This window comes from Xiphophorus hellerii, chromosome 20 (genome assembly GCF_003331165.1).
Source record: "Xiphophorus hellerii strain 12219 chromosome 20, Xiphophorus_hellerii-4.1, whole genome shotgun sequence".
Lineage (NCBI taxonomy): Eukaryota > Metazoa > Chordata > Actinopteri > Cyprinodontiformes > Poeciliidae > Xiphophorus > Xiphophorus hellerii.
Window position 1 is genome coordinate 25,235,353 of NC_045691.1, and position 17,436 is coordinate 25,252,788.

General features: G+C 41.1%; 2 protein-coding genes across 3 annotated transcripts; one reads left to right on the plus strand and one right to left on the minus strand.

Moving 5' to 3' along the window:
* Positions 1 to 122: 122 nt before the first annotated feature.
* Positions 123 to 2,494, minus strand: LOC116710055 (ras-related protein rab7). Its single transcript, XM_032548852.1, has 5 exons — positions 2,388 to 2,494; positions 1,971 to 2,097; positions 1,655 to 1,873; positions 906 to 1,031; positions 123 to 809 (listed from the first exon to the last, which is right to left on the minus strand). The coding sequence occupies exons 1-5, from the start codon at positions 2,441 to 2,443 to the stop codon at positions 723 to 725; spliced, it is 615 nt and encodes a 204-aa protein (XP_032404743.1). The 5' UTR covers positions 2,444 to 2,494; the 3' UTR covers positions 123 to 722.
* Positions 2,427 to 16,480, plus strand: gata1a (GATA binding protein 1a). 2 transcript variants are annotated; one of them, XM_032548849.1, is made up of 7 exons: positions 2,427 to 2,526; positions 3,393 to 4,075; positions 10,350 to 10,576; positions 12,067 to 12,573; positions 14,076 to 14,221; positions 14,327 to 14,452; positions 15,815 to 16,480. In XM_032548849.1, the coding sequence occupies exons 2-7, from the start codon at positions 3,867 to 3,869 to the stop codon at positions 16,100 to 16,102; spliced, it is 1,503 nt and encodes a 500-aa protein (XP_032404740.1). In that variant the 5' UTR covers positions 2,427 to 2,526; positions 3,393 to 3,866; the 3' UTR covers positions 16,103 to 16,480. The 2 variants fall into 2 exon arrangements, with proteins under 2 accessions (XP_032404740.1, XP_032404741.1); XM_032548850.1 differs by lacking the exons at positions 2,427 to 2,526; positions 3,393 to 4,075 and adding an exon at positions 9,143 to 9,226.
* The last annotated feature ends 956 nt before the right edge of the window (positions 16,481 to 17,436 follow it).

The window sequence follows — 17,436 nt, forward strand, 5'->3', positions numbered from 1 at the left end:
AACTGTTTTTACATGTTGGGTCATCTCTTGATTGCCTTTTGTGTCTTTACTTATAAAAGAAACAAATATATAAATATATATATAAATATATATAGTCTCCCTGATTGTTCTGATTTTTTTAATTTTTTTTTTTTTTTGCCGCTGATTCACTGTAGGGAGTGAAATCCTACTAGGTCCATCAATCCAAACGTGTACAGGGGGGATTGGTCTGGCTGGGGGGCATGAGTGGAGATCTTCTGTGTAAAAGGGCAGATCCAGTTTGTGACGGTAATTTAAAAGAATAAAAATAAACAAAAAGGCTCCGAACGTCAAAGTCAGGGCCTCTCCGCTTGCCGCCGTGGCTTCAGGTTGGGATTTTCTCCTGATTTCTTTCTAGAAACTTTCTCTTCATATGCATTCATAATTTTTGTGCGTGTCGGTGTGTCTGTTAAACGAAACTAGACATGCATGCAAAAAAAAAAAGCAGTGTATTTTAGTAGTGATGCCTTAAGTTAGACCATAAAGCTGAAGGTTCTCAAAAAAAAAAGAAAAAAAAAATGGAAACAAAAAAAAAAAACATTTAATGAGTTTGTTCCTCTCTCCATGTGGTATACAATTGTGTCCTTTCCTTCCACAGTACCTTTGCCGGGTCACTTATTTTTGCACCCTTGTTAGATAGGTCATCATCAGCAGTGCCGAGGTCTCCGAACTTTCCTTCCCGCGCCGGGACGAGTGCTCTCTTATCAGCACTCGCAGGTGTTGCGAGTTTCTCTCGGCTGTTCGCAGGTTATCTGGAAATGTCCTGTATTTTCCAATGTGTGTTTTTTGTACTGTAGGGAGTAATGTATCTTTTATCATCAAAAATAAACATGTTAAACAGAGATTGTCTCGGGTCTGCTTTTTTTTTTTTTTAGGACTGAATTTACCTGCTGGAGGCCGAGCTCTGCGGCTCTTAAAAATGGCTTCTCCATGTCCAGGTCCTCTTTGGCGCTTCCTTCAAAGTACTCCGCCCCGATTTCTTCACACCACCGCATTGCCTTTCTGCGAGACACCTAGACAGCAGATGAAGTATTTCACAATCTATAATGCAGTAGAGATTATAGAGCTTATTATACGTCTTTCATATTTGGACTGGGTACTCAGAAAGTTAAGAGTAGAACCAATTAGGATCAATTCTCCTCTCAATACTCTAAAGTTCCTACAAAAACTGTATTAGGATTTTATGTGATGAAGTGTCAAAAATTCAACATGTATTTTCAAAGCAAAGTTGAAAAGTGTGGCGTGCGATACTGGATATTCTGGTATTGAGCAGATATTAAGAAAACACAGGGCCAGTATCGACAGCACTTATATTTTAAGTCTGACGTATCAAACTTACAGCCCTTAGGTATTGTTTTATTGTTTTCCTTTGAATTATTTTTGCTAAAACATGGGACAGAATTTAGAGAATAAAAAGGCAAAAAGAAATGTTACCATAGAGTTGAGGAACTACAGTGCACAAATTTCAAGAGGGAATTTGAAGCTAAGGTATCGATCTCAACATCGACACCAAGCTGGAATCGATACGCCGCCTCTAATGTTGAGCCCCTTTCAATGTGCTACCCCTAAATAAAATCCTACTCAACTTGCCAGCAGATGCACAACGGAGGAAGTCTGCAAACGAGTCGAGACCGACCTCCCGGTTGCTCAGGTCCGTCTTGTTGCCCAGGACAACGAAGGGAAAGTCTTCCGGATCCTGAGGCTCTCCCTGGAACAGGAACTCCTTCCTCCACATCTCCAAGGCGCTGAAGCTGGTCGAGGACGTGACGTCAAACACCAGCATGCAGCACTGGCTCCCTCTGTACAGAGGCGTGCCCAGAGACTGGAACCTCTCTGTGCCCGCTGTGTCCCAGATCTAAACACACACACACAAAGAGAGAGAGGGGGAAACACAAGGCTGCAGAGCCTCTACCAGCCATGAAGGTTGATGCATTTCACTGTGATACACCAACCTGCAGGGTCACCGTGTTCCCATTGATCCTGACTGCTTTGGAGAAAAAGTCCGTCCCTATAGTGGCTCTGTACATGTTGGTGAAGCGGTTATCCACATATCTGTTCATGACGGACGATTTTCCCACCCTGTGTAAACACGCGCGCGCGCACACACACACACACAGAAGATAAATTAGAAATAACCTCAAACTGAACTCTTTCTTCGTCACAAGACACATTTAACTCCACCTGTGTGTGTCACGCGACGTGTAAAATGGTTAAAAAGTGAATGAAGTTGTTTAAACATCTGCCTGCTATACACATAAATGTTACACCTTTACTTTAAAGAGTCGCGGCAAGTGAAAGTGAAACATTTGAGCTTTAAACTGAACCGAGTCCGAACATTTCAGAGTGAAAACAAAACGACCAGAAGTTACCCGGAGTTTCCTATGAGGATCGTCTTCAGAGTCACGGGAGTTTTTTCCTCACCCATGTTGAACGGAGGCTGCGACCAGATTGACTGCAGCTGCGGCGGACGGTGACGCCTTCAGGGTGCTGCTCGGAAATTCGCAATGGGTTAGTTGTCATTTATCAAACCTAAGTGACATTCATCAAACCTTTTATTTTTTTTTTTCTCCAAAATATCTTATCGGAATTTGAAACACGTTAAGGAACGAAGCGATGATATGCAAAGTACAGGAACAAAAGGAGGGAAAAAATGCAGCACTTTTATTCAAATGTTGATGGTATGATGACGTATTTTCATAAACAACATATTTTGTAGATTAGGGAACGAACCAAAAACCTTAGCACTAATAATAATAATAATTTTTACATATTATTAATTATGATATTTACACTGTCCCAGGAGCAGCAACGTAGTCCTCGTTGAACCACTGCAATATAAACTTACTTAATCAATTACCATAATTGTTTATTGTCTTGATTTCTGCACGTTTATTAAATGACTATAGTGTGGCGACGCTGTGGCCTACGCTTCTGAAGGCATCATTTGATAAACATCTGTGTGGCTGACTCATGGCTCACCTTTGACCTTTAAATGGCTTTTTTTTTTGGCAGAAAATACAAAATCTTATGAAATGGTATCAAAGAAAGCGATGGTGGACACTGTGGGTTTTCCCCTCACAGATCCACTTGAGTAGATCTGAATATTGAAAATGCGTTGTATATCAGTAATTTGGTTAGAAATGCAACTAATTTGAATGCAGATTTAGTAAACAGAGGTTGAAAAACTATTTTTATGTATGTTTCTCTTCATTTTGATGGTTATAGGTCTCAGATCATTTAATTCTTTTGCTAATTAAAATGGATTTTTAAGAAACACGTGCATGTGAATGTGCTTTTCTGCATTTTTCACTACTCTGCCTCTCATATTACTTTTGACAATCAAGCAGAGTGACACCGCTCTAATTTCCTGGTAGACGGCTGGAGTCACTTTGGTCTTGATAAAACCCAGCGGACCGACACAAGCAGACGCCATGGCAACCCAAATCATCACTGGAGACGGGGACCTTGAATGCTTTCAGAAAAGCAAAACTTACCTTCCTCTGAAGAAGACGACTTTGGACCGCTGAGCAGAGACCCGATGCCAAAGGGAAGTTAAATTGTTTTGTAACTTTCTCTCCTCCTGGTTTCAGTGACTGTCTGCTGAGCAACAACATAACATTAAAACTTTGATTTATTTATTTTTTTGGTCTTTTGTATGACCTGTCTGAGCAAAAGAAGTTTACGATTTAATTATCTGGTAACTATAATTAGCAACACAAACAAATGCGCATGAATTTCGTGTTTGTATAATTTTTTTAAATCCATAATATTGAAATGAATTGTGTTGTGCCCAAAGAAAATCTGGATCAAAAATATATATATTTATTTATTTATCTTACCAAAAGGCCATGTTCGATGTGTTAGAAAACCATAATGCTTTTATATATCTGATCAGGAACTGTGCACCGTGTCCCCACTGCTTCGGAGCGAGTACAGGAACACAGAACCTCATCAGAAACTCCCTGCGGAATGACAGTAAACCACTTCGACTCGCCACCAGGGGGCAGCAGATGCTTCCGTTAAGCCAGCAGGTCTCCATCACTGCTAACTGCGTCAGGTGTGTTTCTCTAGCGTATTGGACACCACGTTAAGTTGCTGCATTTAGAATGAGTAGTTTTATGTTTCAGTTTAATTTTACTGACACTAATAGTCAATACATCCCCGCAACTAAACCAACATTGTACAATAATTTAGCCTTTTGTCGCAATTTTCTCAATCAAACGCCATGCAGCAGGTCAAGCTAACCGGTGCTAGCGAGTCCAGCTAATTTAAAAATACTGCAGCAATAATAGAAGAAAATAGATTTTTTAAAGGTAAAAACAATATATATATATTTATTATAATAATTCTATTGCAAATGTAACTAAACTCCCTGCTCTTTAGTTAAATTGACTTCATTTCAACATATGTTCTTGTGATTTCATGACAACACAAAGTACTACGTATTGTAAACAGGGAAGGAAAATGGTTATCTAAATAAAAATGAGAAAATATATAATGTCCACTTATGTTCATCCACCTTTACTTTGATACCCTTAAATAAAATTAAGTGCAACGCAGTATCTTTAGAACCACCAGAATGGTAAATAAAGTCCATCTGTGCTAATTCAATCACTGTGTGAATGCAGCTGCTCTGTGAAAGCCTCAAAGGTTTGTTAGTGAACATTAGACAACAAACAATTTGGAGACCATGGAGAAGGTTGTGGAAAACTTTGAGCCAGATTTATGGTTTCAAACAGTGTCCTAAGCTCTGGGCAGCTAACTGACCCACAGTTCAGTCCTGTCCCATCTTGACTTCGGGGTTCCTCAGGGATCCATTCTAGTTCCACTTCTTTTCCACTCTTAACACAACATTTATGCAACATAACACCGCCTTTCACTGCTTTGCGGATGTTATCCAAATTTATTTATCTATTTTGGCCACACTGCTATTCAGCCCTTACAGATGCGCCTTACAGATGTTCAAATATGGCTATTAATCTGAACGAAAGCAAAACTGAAATCATCTTATTTGGTAAAACCCAGCCTTCTAAATGACTACAGTATCACTGGTCCATGAGCTTCACAGTCATCTGCAGGAACTCATCTGACTTTATGCTGCTCTGACAGAAAATATCAAAGAAACAGAGGTTTGTGACTGCAATGTGACATTTATTTAAAGTTAAACAGGGATAAATACTTTAGCAAGGAACTCTATAATAACCCAAAGCAAAGAGGAAAAAAAAAAGATTTCACCAGCATCCGTGCAACAACAACAAAAATTCTCACCAGATCTTTACAGGAACAAAAATTAACTCCAAACAACATGAACATTTAGGAGGGAAAAGTTACAAGTGGTAATAGTTTCACATTTACACATCTGTGTATGGTGAGATTACATGAACTCAACAGTGGAAAGAGTTACAATAGCTAAGTGACAAGCTAACTTTATTAGTCAGAGCAGCACTTTCACGCTCCTCTGCTGCTAAAAACGTCACCTCACATGCCAAGATCAGCATGGAGGAGGCAACTCATCTCTGAAAGTGTTTGTGTGTGTTAGTGTGTGTGTGTGTGTGAGACAGACAGAGAGAGAGAGAGAGAGAGAGAGGGTGCTCTCCTGAGTATAGCACTGCTGCTGCAGTCCTGCACCAAAGAGATAAGAGCACCGCCTTCACAGAAGCCCGTTTCTTGGGAATTTGAAGGCTGCCATCAAAGTCCAGTGGTGACAGACAACGCCATCCGTCACCCGGGTTACGACCGGCTCAAACAGCCCCCTCGCCCCCAACTGTCCTGTACTTCACACTGTAGTGTCACTTCAGAGTGCAAGCAGGAAACACTGACATCTGACGGGCTACGCTGCACATGTGCCACTCTCACTGTGAGTCCGACTTACACAGCACGACCAGGCCGAGGCTGCAGGGTCCTGTGGGCCTGCTGCTGCGCTGCTTGTAATTCCCGGCCTCCTCCTCCGTTCATCTTGATAAGCGCTTATCAGGGCGTCGCAGGCCACCGCGTCCCTGCCCAGCTGTCCTCGCTTGCGGCGCAGGCTCCAGCGCCGTCACTCCTCCTCATAACAGCCAAGTAAGCCGATGTGCTCAGAGAGCAGCTCGGCTCAGTCCCATTTCATTTTGACACAGCGGTCCTTAGAGGGAAAGCTGACCAAATCCAGTCGATAAATAAGGAAGACGTCTATAGAAAACACTGGGCAGTGCCTATCAAGCCTACCCAGCATGCATCTCATCTTACCTGCAAGCTCTGAAGATGCTAATTTTGGACAATAATTTGAATAATCAGGACAAGCAACATCTCGATTAGGCAAGCGTGCAGGCAATTAAGAACGTTCTCATCCTCCCATGTTTAACATCCTTCAAGTGGAAGTGTTTAAAAACTATCAATGCGGGACTTTTTCTGTTTCTTTTGTTTTTCCTCATAGATAAAAAATAAAGGAGGAAAATAAAACTGTTCTACTGTGCTGTGGTTGAAGGATATAGATTAACTACAGCTTCCATTTCTGCTCAAAAGTCGACATTTTCAAGTTACAAGTTAGACAAATAAACAGGAAGGTCTGAGATTTCTCAGCAGCGATGTGCTTAAGCTAGCAATAGCTGCTACATTAAATTATTTACCCCTCACAACGATTGTGTTCCAACATCAGTGGTAATATGGATACCTACCAGCATTTGCTTTTGGTTCTTCAGGTTAGACTTTGAGTTCTTGAAATATTCTCCACTGCAAGTTCTAAGATGGATGAATAAACAGGAAGGCTGAGATTTCACCACGTGTTTAAGCTAGCGATAGCCGCTACAATAAACTGTTGTTTAGCCCTCATGACGGTTGTATCTCTTTCAGTATTTCACACACTCAGTACTGTAAAACCTTTGATTGTGATTTGTTTGTTTAGGGTTAAATACATGAAATGCAACAAAGCCTGTTATTAGCCCGCATTGCTAACAGTTAGCTTGTGACTGGGAGCAGCAGTTTGCATTTCTTGCTGTTTTTTCTTTCTTTTGAAAGTGAAACAGAATAAAGTTGGATTTAATGTTATTCCTAGATGAGGAGGTACCAGACTTTGGGTTGTTATTCTTTATAATCTTTATTGCGCTCCTTACACATAAAACGTGTGTATATCGGGGCCATTTGAATTAGCTTCCAATGGGCTTCCTGTATTGGACCTATTTGGTTGACTAAATACAAACCTCATGAGCAACACCAGTGATAAAATCTCAAACAGACGAAGACAGAAAGCTGGGGAACAGTCAGGGTTTCGGCATTTGATGATGTGGTGTAATTTGCCTGATGACGACTGCTCAAAGGTTTTGACAATGTTTAGAAGTCTGTCCTTACAAAACCTCTGAAACAGATCCTGGATTAAGGATAGGGACTGTCCAATGATATTTCCAGGATTGTTTTACATTGTCTCACCAATTGTAAGTCAAATTAGCCACTGTCTTACATTGGGTGACATTTTTGATCACATCTGTATAGGCATGATATGTGTTATCGGGCTCTTTTCCATGTTACCTTGAGGTCATCATTAACCTGCGCTCCATCCATTTTGTGCTCATTTTTCAGGTCGGTTCCTATCCAAATGGGCCCCATACATAAATGCTAGTTTCCTGATCAACTATTCTTTTAGTCTGTATATTCTATGGCTTAATGGCTCTACGTCACACTAATTACCTGTGTATTTACCTTGTAAATGGTTAAAACAAACTAAAAGTCCCCCTATAAGAACCAGCTGTACTTTTACATTGATGTTATGCCTCGCTTTACGTTGGTGATATTTTTACTTTTCTAGTAAAATGAATAAACATTTAGCTTCCAACTCTATTAAATCCAATCAAGGCTTCCACAAAAAAAAGCAAGTACTTCACCTGAGCGTCCTATTAAAAAGGTAAAGTCGGCCCGGTTCCGGTTTGCCGATCATCCGTTTCATAAAACGTTTGCCAAGGTTGACCTCGCTGACCTTTGCTATTCTCATCCGTTTATTTCTGTTGGCTTCTTGGCCAGCGTTTCCTACTTGAACGATTGTTCCCAGGAATGGAAAATTCACAGACATGGTTGAGTTAATTAAACACTTTTTCACCCCGCAGCCGCCATGACCTCCATGTTTCGATTTGCACCTGGGCAAACTGATGCAGGTTATCAGGAATCAATCCTCTATAACCGCTGTGGTTTCTTACAAAGCTGGGGAAAAGATCCGCTTTCATCTCATTTCTGCCTAACTGTTTCTCTCCCCTGATTTCCCTGAAAACCGTAAATGAACAAAGAGAGAGGAAATTTGGGGAGCTGTTTTGACTATCAAATGACCGGGCACACTGTCGGGCTTGTGCGCCGCCAGGCCGTGTCCATACCATATCTCTCCTGTATGATTGCTGCTTTTCCCCCGATTTGCATTACTGCGCTTCCACTCCAAGCTTTGCCGGACCACAAAGAAATTGCGTCTTTGCATTTTTCCCTCCGCTTTGTTCAAATGCCTCTCAAACTCTTTTTCCATGTGGGCTTGCTCTTATCTGGGGCTGTATGCACATTTCATCAACAGACACTAAAGAAGACAAGAAAAGAAAAGGAGGGCCTCTCCTTGGCGCGTGTGCTCCCTGAAGGGCCCTGGAGATGGCCTTGCTCCTCGGCGCGTCTGACTCCCACACCTAAATAAACCCCGTCTCATCCGACGTTTCCGTCCATCACCTGGAGCGCCTTGATAACAGCCGTGGTTTGGCGCTTTTTTTTTAAATTCGTGGTGGAAATCATCCGAGATACTCGGCCGTTATCAATGTGACGCAAGCAGCGCGCAGGGACATAAAGGAAGAGCAGAGGAACTAAGATTTAAAACGGCCTTCCAGGGCCACAAACCCACCGGCGATATTTGTATTTCATAAATAAATGACACGGTCAAAGATGATTTCTCTCTCTCTCTCTTGTAGCTGTAAAAATGTAACATCTACCATCTTGCAGGCTCTGTCTCTGTGGACCAGAGAGGTGTGTCTTGTCAAAAAAAAAAAAAAAAAGTTGTCTCCAACCCCTCCCACGAACTGTCTCGTAAGCCCTAAACTTTGCTGCTGGTTGAAGAAGTTGCTCTTGTAGCCATCAGCCTGCGGCGAGACAGTCAGTCAGTCAGTCAGTCAGTCAGTCAGTCAGTCAGTCAGTCAGTCAGTCAGTCAGTCAGTCCATCGACTTGAACTGGACCTCTTTCCGCTGGGTTGTAGAAATTCTGTGAGCATCCACTCTGGTAGGTGACCACTTCATCTCATGTTGGACTGATGTTCTCCAGTTGTCTCTCGTTAATTGTTTTGCTCTTTTTTTTTATTAAAAGAAATATTTTTAAAAATTCGAGTGTTTCTGATTGGCCACTTTTGGCATCGCGGTTAAAGTTCATTTTGAGGCGGAAACTTTTTAATGAAACGGTGAGTATTGGCGTTTCCACTTAATCAAAGCAATCTATTTTATAGACTTTTTTCAAATATGTTTTCCTCCACATTGGTTCTAAATCGAGTTAGGAAAAATGGCTTAAATAATTTTAACAAAACAAAACAAAAAAAGAAACATTTTAAGCACTTAATGCTCCGTTTAGGACGAGTTGTGCGTTTGTAATTATGAAGTTGCATTTAAATGTATTCATGCGAAACTTCTTCCTGGCTTCTACCTTGATTTGTCTTCACACTTTTGTTTTCAGATTTCTATGAATCAGATCAGATTTTTCTTTTCGTCCTGCGTGTTTCTGACTTCATCATCACAGATGGACATATTCAGAATTATAATAACGGGGCCTTATCAGATTTTCTGACTTTATCTCACGCTATCAGCCACTTCTCTTCCCTCTTCTCTTTCCTGTAAAGATCCTGAGCGAGATTGACACTGACTTTTACCACGACTGTGATATTTCTTACTTTAACCACTTTTTGTATTCTTGAAAATAAATGTTTTGGGGAAGATTTTCTGTCACTCTCTAAGGCGTTCTGTTTATGAAAAGAAGAAGACGAAAAAGAAACAGAACCCTTTTTTTTCGTTTATCATCCCCTCGGGCATTTCTTCAACCTACCTCCAACCGGCACACCTATTATATTTTAAGGCCACCTAGTAACCGTTCGGTCACTGGCCGCATCACTACTTTTAAAGAGCCGGTTATTTTTAGTTGTTACTTTCAGCCACAGTCAAATGAGGATCCTAGAAAAGGAAGTTTGAAAAAGCCTGCTGTCGAGAGATCTCGTCCCTGATAACTTTAAGTTGCACTTGTTTGTTGTGTTAGCAAACGACGGGGCCCGGCGATGACGCCCTATCTGCCTCGATCAGAGCCGCCTGCGTTGGCAGAGCGGAGTGTTGGGACGAGTGATGGATCTGTGTTTTTATTTCAGGGTGAAAGTGATCATGGAGGATTCGTCAGACCAGTCCCATTGGGCGTCTCCCACCTTGCTCAGCTCCGACCCCCTCGCCGGCTTCCCCTCTGACCCGGGCCTGTTGACCGCCGGGGAAGAAGGAGAGGCCTTTTTCTCAGCCGCAGACGCCGATTACGCCGGGCTGTCCTCGTTCTTCCCCAACCCGAGCCACAGCCGAGCGCCGTCCAGCTACAGACACAGCTCCGGTGAGCGCCAGCGATCCCTCGCCATCCTCTGAACCGGGGGGCGTCCCAACAGTTTGCCCCAAGGGCAAATACTCAGCGGCCGTCCCCCATTTTAAAAATGCAAAAATATTTTTGGTACAAGTGCTTTTTTCTTACCCAGCAATAAATTACACATGCAATATTTAATGGAAAAAAAGTAAATAAATAAACAACAACAAATTATTGTGAGTGTGAAGAAAAAGTCTGAGATGTTTGTCTTTATAAAAGAAATGCTGACATTTACTGGAAGGGTTTTTAGACATAAACCTGGAGTCTTCATGAATGTTCATGACAGAGGTCGTCAAGTGTCATTTGGTCAAGAATGACACTTTAAAAATGGCAACTGCTTAATGCAACGAAGTTGCATTAAACGTTTTTGTTGAATACAAAAACAAAATGGTTTTTCCATTGAACAATGCAGGTTGCTTTCCATTGTTTGACATTTAGTTAATCCACTGAATTAAGTTAATATTAACTTAATTAGTATCATTTAACATTACTTGAATTCAGTATATTAATATTTACTGAATAACATTTCATTCAGCAAATTAATGTTTAATTTACTGGATTAAATAATAATTTGATTTAGAAAATTAATACTAAACATTCTTTCAGTAGATTAATACAATCCACTGAATAATAAGATCCATTATTATTCAGTATATAATAATGACTCTGTTATTTACTGAATGATAACACCATTATTCAGTAAACGGTGACACTTTTAATGCAAAGTTGCACTAAAAGTGTCTGTTTACTGAATTACACAAAACGACAACGGTCGTAAACATTCATCAAGACTTTGTCATGTTTATGACAGTTTAATGTCAGTCAAATAAAGTGTTACCAAAGAAATATGTTCAGTTTACTTTGGGGCCTGATACCTTTTTTTTGGTTATTAAAATATTTTAATCTATTCCTAGCAACAAAAAAAATAAGAAGTTCCTTTAAAAATCTCGCTGTGTTAAGCCAAGTAAATGAGTGCGTGTGTTCAAGTCTGTTTTGGAGTAAACAGTCCCTTTATGTTTTCTCTAATATTTGCCATGATATAAAAAAAAATATGGCTGGTGAAAGAAAAAAACATTTGGGTTATGCTTAATATTTTCCCTTTGAGATGTAAATGAAATCCTCTTCCTAAAATAGACCCCGTCTGAAAAAACAAAACAGGAGATTCAACTTAAAAGAAATTGAGTTAATTTGTTACAAGTAATCAGCTTAAGTAAATATATTAAGTTTATGTTAAGCAAACGTAAATAAAGTAAGTTTGACAAACTAAATTTGATTAAATGTAACAAATGAACTACTTTTCTTTAAGCTGGAGCTCCATTCTCTTTTTTCAGTAAAGTCTAATTCACTAAGCAGCCAAATTTATTCCTTTGTTGAGCTGCGGCCCACATGAACTTATTTAAAAGCCCAGTGATCTGAAACCCAGACTTGGTGATTTCATTCCTGTTTCTCTGTGTGGTCTAAAGTCCGGCAGGTGTACACCTCCCCAGGCCTCCTCAGTAACCTCCAGCTCCTGGACGGGCCCCCGAGCCACCCGCTGAGCTCGCCCTACAGCCCCGCGGCCTCCACCTGGAGCGGCAGCCCGCTCACCAAGACGCCGCTGCACTCGCACACCCCGACCTCCCTCTACTCCCCCGGGATGGCCTCCTCCTTCACCGCCTCCAGGGACGGATACCCTTCCCCCGGAAGGGAGGGCCGGGAGAGCCCCCGTCTCCAGGAGGCCCTCAAAGCGGAGCGTCTGAGCCCCCTGGGCGGCTCGGGTGCCAGCAGCAACTTCCTGAACCTGACCCCCGCTGCCGGGAGCATGTACACCCCCTCGTCGCACTCGCACCCCCACATGCTGAGCCCGTACAGCTCGTACATGAGCGGGCCGCAGGACTACGGCTCGCCGGCCTTCTACTCCAGCGCCGGCGCCTGGATCAGCCCGTCCTACTCCCCGAAGCTCCGCAACAAGCTGAGGCCGACCACTCCAGGTGAGACTCGGCACAGAAAACTGAGTACATATGAATATATTGTTTGTAAGCCTAAATTTCTGTTAATTATGATAATTTCTCCTTTTCACTTAATGAAAATGCGACACTTAAAAGTGAAATATTGCATCAAATCAATAATAAAAAAAAAGTTTAGTACGGAATAGTGAGTTTAATTGAAGTATGTTTCATACCTGCTTAGCGGTTGTCAATTTTCTCCTGGTTGCTGCCCCCCTCTTGGCCACCTCTTAGGAACACCACTGTTGGATTGGTATGAAAACTTCCTTGTGTAAAAATACCAGTTTCATGATATTTAAAACAGAATGTTAAACTCGATGAAAGACAACAATTATTTTAGATTTTTGAAGGAAAAAGTTATTTCAGTTAAAATTATGTTAATTCAGTATTTTTAATATGATTTTAATACACAAATTCAAACACATATATAGAAATAAGGGTTGTTGTTTTTTTTGCAACTAGAGATATTTTCTAAACAGCCTTGTCTTTTTTTGTCAGTAGTACAACAAACGCCTCCTTACAGCCAGCTGACTTGACAGTGCACAGCGGCAATTTAATTCAGTTTATTTGTGTGGTGCAAATTTCTAACAAATGTCATCTCAAAGAATTTTAAAAGACAAACAGATCTAATTCATATCCAGTTATAAAAAAACAACAACATATAAATAAACCTATCCAATTCAGTCATACAGAAAAATTCTAATCCACTTAAATATTTTTTAACTCAATCCTAGTTAGGATAGTAAACTTACCATTTGGTAATAATAATTAAAAAAAAGCTATTTACTTACTGAAGCCAAGGTGATTGCATCAAGTTGATGGGGAAGTGTGAGTGAGAGATAGGAGCCTTAATAAACTCAAGTCACTCCTACACTTTCTTCAGGATGTCAATAAAACGCGTTGTCATGAAATGTAAGCTAACCCAAACATCTGCCAGAGAAAGCAAGGGAAATGACAAGGAAGGACTATTCCTTTATTTTATATATATATATATATATATATATATATATATATATATATATATATATATATATATATATATATATGTGTATACAGTACAGACCATAAGTTTGGACACACCTTTCTAATTTAATGGGTTTTCTTTATTTTCATGACTATTTATAAGGCAAGAAATCCCACTTATTAACCTGACAGGGCAGGTTGACCTATGAAGTGAAAACCATTTCAGGTGACTACCTCTTGAAGCTCATCAAGAAAATGCAGAGTGTGTGCAAAGCAGTAATCATAGCAAAAGGTTGCTACTTTGAAGAAACTAGAATATAAGGGGTATTTTCAGTTGTTTTACACTTTTTTGTTTAGTGCATATTTCCACATGTGTTATTTATAGTTTTGATGCCTTCAGTGTGAATCTACAATGTCAATAGTCATGAAAATAAAGGAAACTCATTGAATTAAAAGGTGTGTCCAAACTTTTGGTCTGTACTGTATATATATACATTTACACACATTTTGTTCCTTTTCTTCAGAGGCCCGAGAGTGTGTGAACTGCGGAGCCACCGCGACGCCCCTGTGGCGCCGGGACGGTACCGGACACTACCTGTGCAACGCCTGCGGACTGTACCACAAGATGAACGGCCAGAACCGACCTCTGATCCGGCCCAAGAAGAGACTGGTGGGACTCGCTCCTTCTCGGAGATGCTAAGCGCAACCTGCTGCCGCGGAAACCTTAATTGTCGTGTTGTTGTTGTTGTTGTTTTTTTCCTCGCGCGTGTTTCAGATCGTGAGCAAGCGCGCGGGCACCGTGTGCGCCAACTGTCACACCAGCACGACGACGCTGTGGCGGCGCAACGCCAGCGGGGAGCCCGTGTGCAACGCCTGCGGACTCTACTTCAAACTGCACAATGTGAGGCCCAGGGACGGCCCGAGGCAGAAGCGAGTTATGCGGCTGCTTTGGGCCATTACATCAGTTTTATTCATTTTTTTTTAAAATGGCATCTGTTTTATTTTTATATAAGAAGACATGATGAAGGTTCTTTCTTTCAATTTTGCGGTGATAAATTGCACACACTGCAAAAACACAAAATCTTACCAAGTATTTTTGTTTAGTTTCGAGTGAAAACAAATGAGTAGACTTGAGATAAGGCAGAACTAACTGACAAGTAACATTTCTGAAAGGTGTATGAGCTTGTTTTAAGTCAATAATTCCATAATATTGATGAAAAAATACTTATTCTATTGGCAGAGTACTTTAATTATCACATGGGAAATTGTCGCGTTATAAGAAAAATAATCTGCCAAAGTAACTCATATTTTTTTCATGAATATTAAGGAATTATTGACTTAAACTCCTGAAATGTTACTTGTAAGCTAGTTTTGTCCTTCCTTAAGTATACTAAGATATTTGCAATAGAAACTAGACAAAAATACTTGGTAAGACTTTGTATTTTTGCAGTTTTTAAAATTTTTTTAAAAAACAAGATAATAAACTTGTTGAATCGTTTATTCTAAATTCACTGTTACTGTCAAATTGATGATATGCCATATAAGCCTTGACAATAAATCAATAATCGCGATAGACGTGATCAATATCAGTAGATCATACGTCTGATAGAATTCAATAATTTTACTGATTTCCGATCCAGAACCGCATAGCATTCTGGGGGATGTAGGCAGAGGAAAGGCTGTAGCTACTCAATCTCTCATGGCTAGCTTAGCTAGAGTGGCTCTCTCCTTGGTTACCTGGCAACAACCTGTTGGGTAACTTGTGTAGCAGCAATTTTTAAAATAAAAAACAATGTGTGAAAAGTGTGGAAAAAAGAAGAAAGGTCATGGCAGTAGTTTAGCAGTATTTCAGATATTTAAAACAAAAAACTAATCAATAAATATCAATATCGACTGATGTGACATGCTAATAGTGTGATACGTTCCTCAGCAATATTGTCCAACCTTACTGCCACACTTTAATATCTCTCTCCATTTCAAAATTCAAATTAATTCAGTTAATTAAGGCAATAGCTTTAATAACACTAGCATGACGTAAGCTAATTACGAATGACGCTAAAGATAGGTTACACACAAAGGCGTAGGAATGATGAAGCACCTGGTGTGGAGATGTTGGTACGAGGGGCCTCCAAAAAAAATCTTCTTAGGGCCCCAGAAAGACTCGGGCCGGCCCTGTTGAGGCCTCACACGAGGTCAAAGCAACATTTCCAACCCGACGCATCGGGGGACATTTGTGACATAACTCCTCTCGTTTACTCCCCAGGTCAACCGACCGCTCACCATGAAGAAGGAAGGCATCCAGACCCGCAACCGGAAAGTCTCCAACAAGAACAAGAAGAGCAAGAAGGCCGCCATGTTGGAGCCGTACTTGGACGCGGTCCAGCCGCCTCCCCTGGACGACAACGGCGGGCCCTTTTCCCTCGGCCCCGGGACTCTGCTGACCTACAGCCACACGCCGCACCTCCTGCCCACCCCGACCCCGCTGCACCCTTCCGCCGGCCTGCCCTACGCGCACCACCTCAACTCCGGCATGGTGCCCACTCTGGTGTGACCCTGCAGCAGCTGCAGCGCGTGCTTCCTCCTTCGTCTAATGTAGGATTTGTACATAAATGATGATTTGTTTATTATTTTTTCCACTGTATTTTTTTTTTAAATGTTTTTTATTGCATCTGTCGTTGACATATTTTGACGTGCGAGGCCAGATAAAAATCCCTCCACAGAGCTTGCTGCACATGTAAACACACTGATGACAGATTTGCTCCTTCTGTAAATACAAAACAAGCGTCTGATTTACTGCCAGCGTCTGCTTCGGGCTAAATAATATGAAGTTACACAGGAGTTTTAATGTTCACGGCTCTCTGTTATGTATTTGCATACATGATCTAACCGCACTAAAGCTGCAGAGAGAAGAATAAAATGTTTGACTTTATATGCTTGACTGGCGAGGGGTTTTGTTTTAGGTCATTTGAATCCGCAGCAGCTCTGTGGCCTGGCCAAAGTGCTGCCTCCTGTGTGCAGGCATTGTCCTCCTCCACGCAGACATAGTGGTGCCTTTGTGCGGCCACTGATCCACTTTGACAGTGTAATTGTACAAAGTCGCTATGCAAATACCCCCTGCCCCACACCTACCTTTTCCGCAGAAGTGACAAACACTCAACTAAAGTGCAACACTTACACCTGGTTTGATGCTTCTGCCAGTTTTTGCCCGTTGAAGAACAACTGGGCGTCTGTCTCACTGACACGCATTGAAGGCCATGTTTTTATGTTCACTAACTCGTGTGAAACCTTTTTCCATTTTCCATTCTTATTTGCCCTGCTTGTATCCAAAGATCAGACATGATGGTAATAAGAGGTAATACTATTGTGTCAAGCTGAAAGTGCTGAGTAATGAAAGCATTTTAGAGAAATAACCAGGGTATTCTTGAGTCACGCTGTGTCAGCGTTCCAGTCCAGGGATTTTCTACTTCTTTCTTCCTCATTCTGATTTTCACACACTTAGCAGGTAAGCAAATATCAGCACATTCTTGCTGCGTAGACCAAATGAACACATCTGTCTTCAGCTGTTTGTTGTTTTCTGACTTCTGGGGGGGAATAACCTCCAAAATCCCCGAAGAAAGGCCTTAAAGGGGCGGTAGCCCAGGGCCCCAATTTTTTTATTTTGGGGGGGGGGAGGGGGGTATCAAGACTTATTTTTTACCCTCTTTTTTTTCCAGCGAATATATGTTTTGCTTTGTACTTTATATAAAACGTATAGGACCATATAAATTAAATTGTATGAAAATGATTTTTATGAAAATAAACAATACTCAAGTGTTTGAAAATTGAGAAGCTATAGTCATTTTTTAGGAACAACATGCATTAAGTCATGTATAGGACTACCTTGTG